At 29.9% G+C, this 15,496-nt stretch overlaps 2 protein-coding genes across 2 annotated transcripts; both read left to right on the top strand.

Moving 5' to 3' along the window:
• Window positions 1-10,585: 10,585 nt before the first annotated feature.
• On the top strand, window positions 10,586-11,278 carry Bfra_004798 (uncharacterized protein; the record flags this gene model as incomplete). The annotated part of the gene is made up of 1 exon (XM_037335192.1): window positions 10,586-11,278. The coding sequence occupies one exon, from the start codon at window positions 10,586-10,588 to the stop codon at window positions 11,276-11,278; it is 693 nt and encodes a 230-aa protein (XP_037193726.1).
• Window positions 11,279-13,935: 2,657 nt separating this feature from the next.
• On the top strand, window positions 13,936-14,702 carry Bfra_004797 (putative lipase gdsl protein; the record flags this gene model as incomplete). Its single annotated transcript, XM_037335191.1, has 4 exons — window positions 13,936-13,977; window positions 14,103-14,183; window positions 14,253-14,472; window positions 14,521-14,702. 4 exons carry the CDS (start codon window positions 13,936-13,938, stop codon window positions 14,700-14,702), a joined length of 525 nt encoding a protein of 174 aa, XP_037193725.1.
• Window positions 14,703-15,496: the final 794 nt, after the last annotated feature.

Here is a 15,496-nt window from a genome sequence, read left to right as displayed (position 1 = left end):
ATTAAAACTATTTATCTTAATAACTTTACTAGCCTTTAATGAATACATTTTTTTACTATTTCCTTAATATTTTCCATAATCTCTAAATCCTTCCTTTCCTTAAACTTTTCTTAGTTTATATTTCTAAAAGACTTTTTGTATAGTATAAGCTGATATAGAGTTTATATTAACTCAAGGAATTCTCTTAATTTGCTATAAAATATATAATATATCTTAAAGATTTATATTTGTAAATATAATAAAATTGTATTATATCTACCAGATTTCTATATCTAATAATATATTTAAAAATTGAATATAAATATTTATATTAATAATAGATTACTTTATTTTAAATGTTTTGTACTTATATTCAATAAGATAATTAAGGAAAACTTAAATAATCTCTATTTTTAAATTAAATTGTTTATAAATAAATAATCTTTGAAGATTCTGAATATATTAAGAATTTACAATATTATTAAATATTAATAGCTTTATCCAAATATCTAAAAGATCATCTATTATAAGTAAAGATATCAATTAAGAGTAATATATTAGGATTAAATAGAAATTGATAATATTAATAACAATTTCTTTCTTATTCTTTCAATCTATAATCTTTAAGCAAAGGTCTACTAGTATCTCTTCTTTCTTTATATATATTCTTAATATATTAGCTTCTAGTATTACAAATATAATATACTTATAAAAGTCTATTTAATTATTGCCTTTAAAAACAATAAGAAATCCATATTTCAATTCAATTGAAATCGAACTTATTATATTTAAATAATATAAATTTTCATATCAAAATATATTATAAAGGAGATAAAAAAGAAAGCTTTTTATAATATAATACTCATAATCTATTAGAAGTAAATAGTAAATTATATATAATAAATAATATATTAAATATATATATATCCGGGAAGTTTGGGAAAGGAGTTTTATAGTAGTGTACATATGCTACACATGTGCTACACATGTGATTTCCAATAATATTAAAAAAAACTAGATTACTATTAGAATTCTAGGATAAAGCTATTGAATATAATATATACTATAGAAATAGAATAAATACTGAATTAATTATTAATAATAATGTTATTAGTTTTATTAAAGTATTTATAGAATTAACTCTGGATATCAGTTATTATAGAATATAGAAAAGCAAATATTATATATATATCAATTTAAAGATAATTCTAAAGAATCAATAATATAATAAATTATAAGATATAATTTGAATAAATATTTTTATAGGATATTTATATATAATTAATAAGTATATCAAAATATACTTATTAGAATTAAATTATATTATATAAATAAGTTAAATAACTATAAACAAATCCAAAAAGAAGAGAAATCTAGATTTGAGAATAAGAAATTTTGTATTAGAATCTTAAGATATAAAGAATATTATTTTTAATAAAAAACCAAAAAACAGATCTTATAAAATATAAAAAATATAAGAATCCCTATCTAAGTTATTATAAAATATTATTATCTCTAAATATTCAAAAATTGTAATCTCTAATATATTCAAAGTTAATAATATTCAATAATTCAATAAAAACAATAAAAGAAATATTATTAAAATTAATCTTTTTATAAAACCAATTTTATCTTTAAAAATAAAAAAAATAAAAATACTAAATATAATATTTATAATTAATAAACTTTTGATTAAAGTTTTAATTATATATATAAATATAGATCCTTCTAAAAAATACTTTTTTTGAAAATATAAACAAAACAATAATAAACCAGATAAATATATCTAAAAACTAATAAAAGTAATAATAATAATACTTTTAATAAACTCAAATAAAAATATTGTTAAATATATTATAATCTTTATATCTCTTATATCAAAAATCAATTCAAATATTAAAACAAAATTATCTAAAAACCTTTAATTGATTTTAAAAAGTTTAATAAACAAGGATATAGCCTTTCCTACAAAATAAATCCTAAGTATTTTTATTCCTATTATATATAATCAGGTAATCTTGAATTCTGAATATAAATAAAAATGAAAACAAGCTATTAAAAAGGAAATCAGTTTATTGATTACAAATAATACTTAAAAAGAATATATTCTATTAAAAAAAAGAAATCTTGTTTCAATTAAATAGATATTTATAATAAAAATAAAGAATAATAAGATTGAGAGATTCAAAGTATAATTAATAGTAAAAGATTTTAATCAAGTTTTTAAAAAAGATTATAATAAAATATTCACTTTTATAATATAACTCAATATACTCTATTTATTTCTAATAATTATTATAAAAGAAAACTTAGAGTACTAATATTTTAATATAAAGAATATTTTTATAGAATCTTATCTCAAAAAAGAAATATATCTTGTATTACTTTAAGGAATTAATATATCAAATAAATATATCGTATATATATTACAAAGTTTATATAACCTCAAATAAACTAAATAAAATTGAAATCAACTTTTAAAATCCAAATTAATTAATTAAAACTTTATTTAAAGTCTTATTAATCCATATTTATATATATATACTATTCAACAACTTAATCTATTAATTTATATTAATAATATAATCATTTCCTCAATTTCAAAAAATCAACTCAATTAATTCTTTATAATACTTTCCTTATACTTTAATACCAAAAACCTAAAAAAAATTAACAAAATTCTAAATATTAAAATTATAAAAAATCAAACAAATAGATTACTCATATTAAACTAAAAAAAATATTTAGAAATTATATTTATCAAATTCGAAATCTTATATACTTAATATTATACTAAAAAAATATCTATCACTAATTACTCATATCTATAACCTACTACAAAAAACAATAAACTAATTAATATTACCAAATATTAATAAGCTATAAATAGCCTCATTTATCCAATAATATATACAAAACCAGATATCTCCTTTATACTAAGCCAATTATTATAATATATAGTAAAATCAGTAAAATATTATAGAATAAAAATAAAGAACTTAATATAATACCTAAGGACTATAATTACTCAGAAACTCAAATACAGATTTGAAAAAATACAATACCAAATTGTAAAGAAATATAATTTATTAATAAATATTATAAAAGTCTTTATTGATACAAATTAAACAAATAATCAATATAATCAGAAAAGTATTTCTAAGAGAATTATTATATTCTATAGAAAATCAATATTGTAAATTAATAAGAAATAGAATTCAATAATAATATCAAATACTAAATCTGAATATATATTAATAATAATATTTACTAAACAAAAAAAATAGTTAGCTTAAATACTTAAAGATTTTGGAAAAACAGAATATATATTTGTATATAGAAATACTATTCAATTATTAAACAACAATTAAAAAGCAATAGTTCTAACTAAGAATCTGTATCTATATAAATAATCAAAGTATATTAATATATACTATTATTTTATTAAGGATTTTATTTGAAAAAGAAAAGATAATGATTAGCTATATTAATATATCAAATATAATAACAAACAAAATAATCAAACCTCTAGCAAGAATAGTATTCGAAAGATTTAAAGAAATATTAGAATTGAGATAATAGAAATATAAAAGATTGAAGAGATCAAAGATAATAACTTTTATAAAAAAGTATTAAAAGGAATAGAAGTTATTAATACTAATTATATACTATAATTAATAATACAATTATTTAAACAAACTAGATTAAATAAACTATAAATAGATATCTTAATTGCCTTCAAGAAAAGTAAAATGAGATCAAGATATCTATACACATAGTAATATAATAAATACAGAGACCTCTTCCACCCAATCTTTTAAAAGAATAATTCTTTTCTTTAATTTGAATTTTAAAAAAAAAGTGATTTGAAAGTAATTTTTGTTTAGAAATATTTTGAATTGAATTAAGATGTAAATCTGTAATAATATCTTTATAATTAGAATTAAAATGTTTTTTTAAATTTTGTAAATTGGATTTTATTATATTGTAAATAGAATATTGAAAATAGGATTTAATAAGTAATTCAGGAAAAGGAATTAAAGAAAATTGGGATTTAAATAAATGAATTAGGTAAAGATTTTGATTAATTGATTTAATATTTAATAAATTATAAATATTATAAGCTTTTTGTATTATCTTTTTTTTATGAATAGGAATTAAATTAAAAAGATATTTGTTTTATAAATGACTTTTGAAATTTTAAATATAAATTTGATAAATATTATAAAGGACAAATTGAAATATTAAATAATAAGAAAGAAATAATATTTTATTAATTTCTTGAAAAATTAATTTAGTTTTGAAATCTTTAGAATCTTTGAAATCATTAAATAATTTATTAATATCAAATTTAAAAGAATTAAAGGGGAAAAAAGAGATTTGATAATTAACTATTTTTATTAATATTGATTTAAAAGAATTAAAAAAATCTTTTAAATTTGGATTTAAATTTAGATTAAATTGAAAGATTTGAGGGGATTAAAAGATTTGAGAGTTTTGAAAAATTTGAGGGTTTTAAAGGTTTGAAGATTGTAAAAATTTGAGAGCTATAAAGATTTGAAAAAATTGAAAGATTTGAGGGCTTTGAAAAACTTGAGAGCTTTGAAGGTTTAAAGGCTATAAAGATTTGAAGGCTTTAAAGATTTAATTTAGAATTGAATTCTAAAGAATTGAAATAAAAAGAAAGCTTTAATATAAATAAATCTTATTGTTTATTATTAATTATTATAATAATAATTTTAAGAAATCCTTATAAAAAAATCTAAGCTTTAAATAAATTCTATATTAAATCTCAAAATAAGATTATATCTAAAAAGAAATATTAATTAATTAATTTAAAAAATAATTTAATTTGGATTTCAAAAAAATATAATTTAATTGAATTTTTATCTATTTTTCTTTTCAGATTTTCGAAAAGATTTAAATTATATTCTATAAAATTAATAATTAATTAATAACTTTTTATTAATTATTATTTTCATTTTTGTAAAATTATTTAAGTGTTTTCTAATATTATTCAAATTCAATCTTTAGGATTAATAATACAAATCAATCAATTTAGAAAATAATTCAATTTAGTTTTCAAATAAATATAATTTAATTGATTTCTAATTTATTCTCTTTTTCAGATTTTCGAAAAGATTTAAATTATATTTTATAAGATTAGTAACCAATTAATAACTTTTTACTAATCACTATTTTTATTTTTACAAAATTATTCAAATATTTTTTAATATTTCTTGATATTATTTAAATTCGATCTTTAGAATTAATATTGTAAATTAATTAATTTAAAAGATAATTTAATTCAGTTTTCGAATAAATATAATTTAACTGAATTCTTATTTAATTCTTTTTTCAGATTTTCGAAAAGATTTAAATTGAATTCTATAAGATTGATAATCAATTGAGGACTTTTTGGCTAGTTATTAGCTCTTTATCAAAAATGGTTATTAGGGTTAATAATCAGTAAAAAATTCCTTAGAATAATAGTTAGAATTAATATTATAAATTAATTAATTTAAAAGATAATTTAATTCAATTTTTATATTAATAGAATTCAATTAAATTTCTATCTATTCCTTTTTTCAAATTTTCAAAAAGATTTAAATTATATTCTATAAGGTTAATAACCAATTAATAACTTTTTACTAATTACTACTCTTATTTTTACAAAATTATTTAAGTATTTTTTGATATTATTCAAATTCGATCTTTAGAGTTAATATTATAAATCAATCAATTTAAAAGATAATTTAATTTAATTTTCAAATAAATATAATTCAATTAAATCCCTATCTATTCCTTTTTTCAGATTTTCAAAAAGATTTAAATTGAATTCTATAAAATTAATAATCAATTAGGGACTTTTTGATTAATTATTAGTTCTCTATCAAAATTGATTATCAGGGTTAATAATCACCAAAAAATTCCTTAGAATAATAGTTAGTATTCATTATTATATTTATTACAATTCGGAAATTAGATCAATTCATACACTTCAGCAAGTTAATTATTAACAAATATGAAAACAAGCATGTTGGTATTTACTATAACCCATAAACTTTAAAGTAGACGAGACAGTCAATTATTTGCAAAAAGCTTAGTGAGATTGCAGGCCTTCCTTTAGCAAAGATCACAGAGATACACTAATACATCTTCAACAATCAGCCGCATCTCTTACACCCATTGCACCATTTTCTGCACGGACATGTGCTCGCAAATCAAAACCTGAAAGGATAGTAGCAATCGATATCGGCGCGGTCGTCGTACACCAGACAGCGTACTGTGTAAGAAGCCATTCCCTTGGGTTTTGGTTGGCTTCCTCCTCCATAAGTTTGACCATGACATTGTAAGAAATCTCATCAGCCCAAATTCCAACACAAATAGCGCATGAATGGCACAGGGTCTCTATTGCAACTTGTGCTAAGCGTGAGATACCGACAGCCCACTTGACAGATGGGCTCTCCAGATTGATCTGCTGAAGAGGGACGGCTGCCAAAAGGGGATATTGACCGTCTGTCATGTGGGACACCAGCTCTGACTGGCATGTCACACAGATCTGGGACCAGTGTTTTTCCGTCGAGGTAAGAATTTTATCAAACTCAACATAAACATCATACTGGAATAAATCCCGAGGAACGAGTCTATTGATGGCACTCAAATCGACTGTTGCTTGCCAAAGTGACACCACACTTTCCTTCTCGAGATCAAAGCCTCCAAATATAAGTTGTTGTTTGGACATCTCCAAAACATGTGAATTCTCCTGCATTTGTAGCCTGTACTTGACCAGTCTTTCCCACACTCTGTAACGACCATTAAATGGAGCCCATGCAGCGGTACAGAGAGCAGCTGAATCTCCATACAACGGAGATTCGTCGTCTGCAAGGTGGAAAGCTCTTTCTGCCACTGCGTCAATTCCTGTGCGTACAAATACGGTATGTAAATCTTGTTCGGTACAGCCAGATGCTGCCGCATATGCCAGCGACGACATTCTGTTGTGCGAACATCGATCATAAAGAAAATCGTAGGAATTAGCCAGCACCATACAGATAAACATCGAAGCTTTTCCACGATCATAAGCCTCGGCATCTTGGTATCCGTATGGGCCAAGACCTGCACAATCACCAACTGTGGCATCAATCCAGCTTTTTGGTGTTAGCATCTTATCTCCGAAATTGAATGCACCATTTCGCTCAGCTATCCAACTTTCATGGCATTCTCGAACAACTTTCTGGATGTCATAGCTGAGTAAAGCAGCACATGCTACACTCTTCAGGCGAATTTCGGAGCTGAGAACGCACTTCCTCGCAATCTCAATGGCTTGGTAAAATCCTTCCAGAAGTTTAGGATTGCGATCAAAGTCGTAGTCGACACTACTGAGCATTTGGAGAGCAGTAACATCAGCGAGGTGCTCGGCGGAAACGACCTTTCGTACCATTCCTGCCCAGATGAAGACCGGGCACGGCGGAATCTGTGACAATCCTAAGCCGTTCCAACTCCGAAGAAGTTTCGCGTAAGACTTGTCGGTTCTCCATGCTAGGCCTCCAATACCCTTAGGGCCAACTTCATGGATGTTGCCGGATGATGTATTGTCCACCACAGTCATATTCCACGGTAACAACGCAGATGATGGATTTGACGTGGCTTTGACTGATTTATAAGATCTGACAACCTCCAAAACATCTTGAATCATCTGAGAATGCATGCCAAATTGTGGGATCTTCGTGAACATGAGTTCCCATGCGCTGATGATGCACCCTCCTTCGGCGAGATATTTTCGAATCGCAGACGTAGCTCCGGCGGTGTCCATACTTTCAATCACATTGATGAGAATCTCTAGACCCCAAGCGTTGAGCAACGGCGCCTTCGCGGAGGTGTTGCGATGATTACCCGACGCCGACATAGTTTCTGTAATATCAATAGACAGCAGATAATAAATCAGAAATCTGAATATTCTCGGATTCAATCAACAGTGATGTTTCGCTTTGCAGACTGACTTGGTCTTGCAGAGGGAATTTATACACCACCCCTCAGTCAAGCTGGTATACTGAATAACAGACTGAATATATCAGAGGTGCGTCCATGAAATACGTCATCCGTGTGTAAAGAAAATGTTAAACTAAAGAGCTTGGATACGAAGATCTGCTTTGCATTAGTCGTATCTGCTGTTGTACAACCCCAAATTTGTTATCCTCTGAATGTCACATCAGGAGGCATGAATCAGTTTACTATAATCTAGAGGAGTACAAGAAAATTAACATTAGCTTGATACTAATAATCCGAAAGAATCCTTAGATAATAGAGTAAATACCTATTATAACACCAACTTCTGTTCTTGGGTCTCGAATACCAGAAAAGGTGTTGCTTTTTGTCTATTTTACTATTTTGCTAGGGTTAGATCTAGTTTTGATCATTCTGGTCTTAAAAAATTACTAATTGTGACGGCAACTGGTTCACGGTATAGTAGTAAAATGGATTAATTATCGATACTAGAGAATAACAAACTACTATACAAAGAGTAAACCTATAAGAGGCTTTTATAATCAATATTATAGCATTACAATAATTATATGAGTATAGAGAAATAGTAAAAATAATATGAATTTATGAATTTATTAATCCTGCTAATACAACAATTAAAGGTAAGTTATACTAGGTGTTGAAAAATTTGATTAATTTTAATAAAATTAAAATCAAGGTAATGAAATGAATGGAGATAAAGTATGAAAAAGTAGGAAGTAATTTTTTATACTTTTTATTTTATTTTATATTTTGGGGAATACCTAAATCATTTGACTTGAAAATTATAACAGAAAGTTCCAAGTATATGAATATAGTTCAAGTCAAAGGTCATTATAATCTCATTCAAGTGAAAGCAAAAGTCAGTTCTTTTAATAGCTATTATATAAGGGCTATTCCATTTATAGTTGACTAACTTATTAGATTAAATATACATCGACAATTAGACCCCACAATTAGGTCCAACGTCTTCTGTTTTCTACTACAACTAAATCCTCTCATATTCATATAAATTATATATTAAATAATAATCTTTTCTTCTGACTTCAAAAAACTACTATTATTTAATGAAATTTAACATAAAAAATAAATCTATTTATACTATAATACAATATTATATAATTTGACAAATTATCGAATACTAAATTTCTTGTCTTTTTGAATAACCTTAATAATATAACCTATCTTATTTTATATACAAAATTCGTTTATATATAATCGTGTACTTTATTTATTTATTAATTAAATCATTTAAAAATTGAATATATAGAATTTAATTATAAAAATCTAATCTTTTTTGAAAAATTCGAATTAATATAAGAGTTATTATAGAAATAGTTTTTTTGTAACGAAAATTATAACAATTTTTACTTTTTCTAGAATATAATAAGAAAATTTATATAAAAACTATATATTCAAAAAATCAGACTTTTATTACTATTTAATATTCTTTTTCATTAAGAAAATAATAATTAGTTATTAAAATATAATTGCTAAAAAAGGCTCAATTTTGATGCATTTTTGAAGTGGGCCATATACTGATATGATCTATGTACTGTTAAACCACATTATTGAAATAAGATATAAATATTTTACATGAAAGTGATTCACTTAGTGATATAATCCATTCGGTGATAAATCACGGTGTATAAACATCCCCGTCATTTTTGTTTGTGAGCAAGTTTTGCCAATAATTCTCCGATCAAGATTGTCAGCCTCTCCCTAGTGTGGAGTGAATTGTACTCTTCTCAACGACGTAACGTGAAATATGATCTGGGTTCCTTCGCAGGTGACAAGACCGTCTCGACAACTCAAAATGTGCAACTGTTAACCCTGGTATGATACCAAGTTGGTACAAGCTTTTGATATTTCTGCTTGTAAAAGCCAAACAATGCCTACCGACTTTCAACAGCAAACAAACTAGTCTACGTTATTAATATCAGATTTTCCTTTCAGGGAAGCTGTGCTATTGGATATCACCCCTTTTACTTACTGAAAAACTTTCATACAGGACCTTGTGACTTTCTCTGTCGTAGAATGTCTAACTACTTGTCGCCGGACGCATAAAGTTAAGCTGAAGGAAAGCGAGAAGTTTGAATCAAGCACTAGAACTGGTCTTAGGAATGATTAAGTTACAAGAACGGATCTATTTCTTTTTTTTAGGGTGGCAATATTTCCATGAAGCGCTCCTAACGTCATCGTATTTTAATACGATCTGAGTAGTCAATGCACTAATAGTGGTGATGTCACGCGCACGCTACTCTGGCCATGAGCAACGAGCTATGCATAGGAGGAGGTGAAGAGTATCACAACAATCTATCATTACCAGAGCGCCATGATTCAAGACCTGACGCGCAGTGATATGTTTGGGCATTTAAATCGTGATACTTACTCTTCTATGATCGAGACGTTCCATGAGCAATACTTTTGATCAATGGGAATAATTCTATAAGAAGAGTGATATCCGTGAACATTCTTTTCTTATATGTCTTTATGCAAATTTCTAGTTTTAATTCTTGTAGTTACCCCCTATTACTATCTTACTATGTCTACTGAGATTGCCGTTATTAGACTTCGGTCAGCAATGGAATTAGATGATCCATTCTTCGATGGCGATGGAGAATTCAAGTCTATTTTGCGCGATATCAGCTCCGCAGCTGATTTTACTCGGGGGTTTTGGGGTATCGAAGATGAAGACAAAACGCTGTTAAGAGTGTTCTTGAATTGGGGACCAGCTCGCGAAGAGAAAGATAAGTATGTGTCTCTCAAGTTCCTCTCCCCACACTCGCTTATTGCATGCAGTGATTCAATTAGCAAGAGCTTCAACAATTTAAAAGATGTCGAGTCTGTTGACATTTATCATGTCAATTTCCTGCCGTCTCACCCTACAAAGCCTCTCGATCCAGAAATCTCTGGAAATACGATGGTTGAAACCATCTACTTCGACAAAGAATTCCCGCATGCGGATGGCTGGGTTAGCAACTTCAACCAAAAAGTCCATAACATTCTCAGTCTTAGGGGTAATCAATTCAAAGCAGCGAGTGGTGGATGGGCACGCCAAAAGGCTGTAGCTCCCGGCACTATGGACGAATGTTCAGTTTGGTTCGCGATTGTCGGATGGCCTTCAATGCAAGCTCATATAGAGTGGAGAGACTCACCTGAGCACCGCGAAAATACCAAGCTGTTGGAGCAGTATAAAGATTGGTGGAAAGGCCTTGTCAGAGTTCATTCGAGTATGCATGAGATCCACAGATGCATCAGCAAGGAAACACTATAGCAATATTGCATCCTGCAGTGGCATCTTCTTACATTACTATGTATCAACCTCTTAGATGAATTCTAAAACACAATTGAACAAGAATTCAATTAAACTTTACACTTTATCAATCAAATCAAACTAATCTTCGTTTTTACCAGACTCCATAAACTCTTGAGCAATAATTAATTCCTGAAACATTTTCTTGATTTTAGGTAACTTGATTTTGAAATCAAAGCTTGTAAGGGAAAAGACAAAATTATTAGTAATTATACTTCTTTTGAAAGTATAGATCCTGGAGGACTTGAATATTCTTATTCAAGTGGAATACTACGTAATTTAATAGTAAACGCGTTCTTTTTACTACGTAGTTGGCTTCCTTCATCTTTTATCTCATATCTTGCAACCATCCGCTCAATCCCTAAGCTTTCGTTCAAAGATTTTAAAAGCTCTGATCACCCTTGGGGCTTTAACTTCCAATTCACTATGGCCCATTCTAGTCATTACTGATAAAAATAGAATTTTGTTACTGGTAAAGTCTTATCTGATATAGCATGCTTGCTTCTCCTAATCATATGAGGTCTAGACTTAGAATACATGATAGCCAGTTCACAATGAGTAAGTTCCTAAGATTCAGTAAATTGTTGGTGATATTTAATATGATCAAGATATAAATTTCCCTTGGTGATGTATGATTCGATAACAATTGTCGGAATATCTTCACAAACTTAACACTTAACACTGGATTAGGATGCATCTAAAATACGGAAAATACCCACTGTAATATTATTAGACATCGTGAATCCAAAAGCTACTTCAACGTTATTAGCTGCATGTTATGTGTCGATCTTGCTCCTTCCCCACATCGAGAGTTCTTTTTGGCGTGAATGGCGGTCAAGTCATGCGCTTTACACTCCCGTTAAATGTTCACCGATGATCAGCGATAATGCTTATCAAGTCTCGTACTTTGCATTAGCGCCGGATACTCACTGATGACCAGTGCTAATGTTTGCTTTTGGAATCTGCAGCATACGCTAAGTGGTAGGTGTGTGTGGCTTGGGAAAGTGTTGCCACTTGCTGCCGCATCATTATATTTACTTTATGTAACCCTAAATTATTTACCACGGTGATGTTAATCTAAGAGCTTGGCGTTGATGTCAGTGGCGTGGTATCGAGTGGAATTTTTCGATTGGGAATCTGTAGGGCTTTCTCAATCATGGGAAAACAGACAGCGTACTGATTGGGAGAAGCAGAACGAACTCGTCGTCGATGGTATGATTGCAAACACTGGGATTTCTGTATATATTCTAAACGAAGTGAAGTAGTGCTTAAGGCTTGACATGACATACGCTATACGATTGCATCGACAGTATTAACCCTACCGATGTTCTGGAACCTCGGCAGATTCATGTGCTTACTTTGCAAAAAGCTTTGGGTGAGCACGAGCCATGTCGCACAGCATTTCCGGGCGCGATGAGAACGTCAACATGCCAAGTTTACGATTGAGCCTATTAAATTCTAGGTCCACGAAACCGTCGAGGTCTGAATTCTTCGGCTGTAGAATTATCGTTGCCGGTGGTTTCCATGTAAACCGTACGAACGACTTTAATTTCAAGCTTCATGGCTATTCACTATACACTATACAAGCTTTAGCTAAGCGGTGAGCTAGGTCTATCTTAGGTAGATTTTGCAGTCATGTGGTCTTTCAGGAGCTACTTCCATCGATCGGCTCGAGGAGAACTTATTTATGGTTCATACGAAAACATGTACATATCCTTGATAGCTACTTAAAAAAGTCGTTAGATCGAATCTATGATGTCACAGTCAGTCTTACTTTCTCCGACGCTCAGAGACCTTGGTTTTACAATTGAATCCCTCTTAACATGCTTGCTGCAGTGTACGTTTTCAATGTCTTAGGAGAAATCAACGTATGTAGATAGGTATTTGTGAGACAAAGCTACTAGATCAAGACCTTGAAAGAAAGCTGTTTTTGTCTCGTATCAAAGAGTTCACTTCTCCGGGGAGAGAAGCTTCGAATCGTATCAACGCATTGCTCGAGAAGTCGTATTGCTACCAAGAATTGCGTTGACATAGCGACCTGGCCGGCTCTAGTTTTGTCCACCTACCGACGATTATACCAGGCCAAAGCTTTATATGTGGAGAGGCTAATTCCCGAGGTTTGGGGTGATCTCGAATAGAGTTCAGCTTTACAGCGTGTGCTTCATCATACTATATGGAAGTAGCTATTTCAACTCGGATTGGGTACAACAGCTCTTGCTAGCGCCTCATATACGAGATTTTTACCTGATATTACAGCAAAACAGTTCTGCCTAGCAATCTTGGTGCTGCTCGTAAGACCAGAATGCACTTTCAATATTAGGTTAACAAGCTTTTAGTTTTCTAGCATAAAGTCCTTTGCCACCATATACAGTAGAGTTTTATGTGTGTTCAGATTCGCAGCAACGATACATTAAAGCAGAGATAATCATTCAACGCTTCCAGCAAGGTCTGGGAAATCAACCATGATCAAACTTTAAAAGGGGATGAGTTGAAGAAAGATCGGTGCTCGATTCGAGTGTTCCATCTACAATCATCTCCATACAATTCATATAAGTATGTGTGCTGTCTACTCTACTTTTTGAAGCATCGTAGCAAATTTTCTGCAGCCTACTGTAATCATGCAACCTTTTACTTATCTAGTACCTGCGCTATTCTTCAATGTAAGGTCGTAACAAATATTCCCCAAGAGTAATTTGCTAACAATGCGTATCAAAAGGCTACTGTCAATACAGTTGTACGTAGGCTTAATGATGCAGATGTACAAATCTAATTGATTACTACATAGAAACCTTTAGGTCACGATACTTTCGGTGCTGCTCTGGGCTTATTCGAATTCGAGAGCGCTACACTATACTCTGAGCCAGAGGTAAGGCTATTCAATCTATACAAGTCAGGAAGTTACTTCGGCTAATTTACTGCGAAGTTCGACTTTCAGTTCATCGCTTCAGTGACATCCGGAGTCAATTTCGCAACAACTAACGAGAATGCTGGTGTCAGTAATCCAGACTTTCGCGGAACCGTTGTACCAAACGATGGTGCTGCCCCTTTCCAAATGAAGATGAGCGGAGTCCAACTAGGCAATGACGTAGTATTGCCCATTATTTCTGGGAATACACCAACCGGAATTGAGGTCCCTTACGGAACTGTTTACAGAGGTTCGAACCAACGCCGGTGTCAATACTTCATACTGACGGGTCTCATAGTCCTCACCCCAACGTTTAGAGGAGGTGAATCAAAGTACAAGTCTTTGGAAAACACAGTCTTCGTAGCATCGGAGACAGTGTCCGACTCAGGAATCCCTGGAAAGTTTCTTTTAGGGGTCAAAATCTCAAAAGTATTTGCCAGTAAAACAAACATCACTATTGGTGAGGAATTCAGTGGGTGATTCAATGCGTTATCATCCAAAGGATTGATGTGTGGCAAGGCAATATAAATGATTTATGTTGATTGGTCGCATAATGGATAGTTAAGGAAATATTGGAGGAAGGCCAACAATGAAAAAGACATGAATAAAAACCTGAGTTTTATGGCATTCAACATGTCACTATCTCTGTAACTACCAAACTCATTTTCTTCACATGTGCTTATGTTTAGAACGTGCTTCATAGACAGTCTAGTCAGTCTACCAAGACACTCTAAGATTTATAATGACACAGTACTATGAAAAATTGTAAAGTTTGAAACTCTTTACTCTCATTTATTTCAGGTCTAACATTGAAGGGTTCTCCCTCATGATTCTTCAAGATACGTTCGTGCTTCTCCATTTTCCTGAATGCTTCTGTAACTAACAGATGAATTTACCAGGCTGCTTTAAGTTTCCGATGCTTAATTTTAGAATCAAGAAGAGCTTTGTGATATTCACAATACACAAAGTCATTACTTTTTGAAGTGACTGACAACTCCTAGATTTGGCTGTTCGTGAGCAATCATATAATTTTTGCTATTTGTACTGATAAAGATAGACAGCCAGGTATGTTTAAATTATCGCTATTAATGTCCGGTAACAATGACTTAGGCAGTTGCTCGTTGTCAACAATTCATCGTCCAAGGATTCAAGAAATCCAATTGTGCGGGGGGTGAGGCCATATCTGATGATTCTCCGATCAATTTGATAATCCGACTGTGCTGCCGTTAGGAAGAATCCTGTCCTACTCAATTCATCATGGAGCATGGAGGTTG

The sequence above is a fragment of the Botrytis fragariae genome, assembly GCF_013461495.1.
Source record: "Botrytis fragariae strain BVB16 chromosome Unknown tig00000050, whole genome shotgun sequence".
Classification (NCBI taxonomy): Eukaryota; Fungi; Ascomycota; class Leotiomycetes; order Helotiales; family Sclerotiniaceae; genus Botrytis; species Botrytis fragariae.
This window is presented reverse-complemented; position numbering and strand designations above follow the sequence as displayed.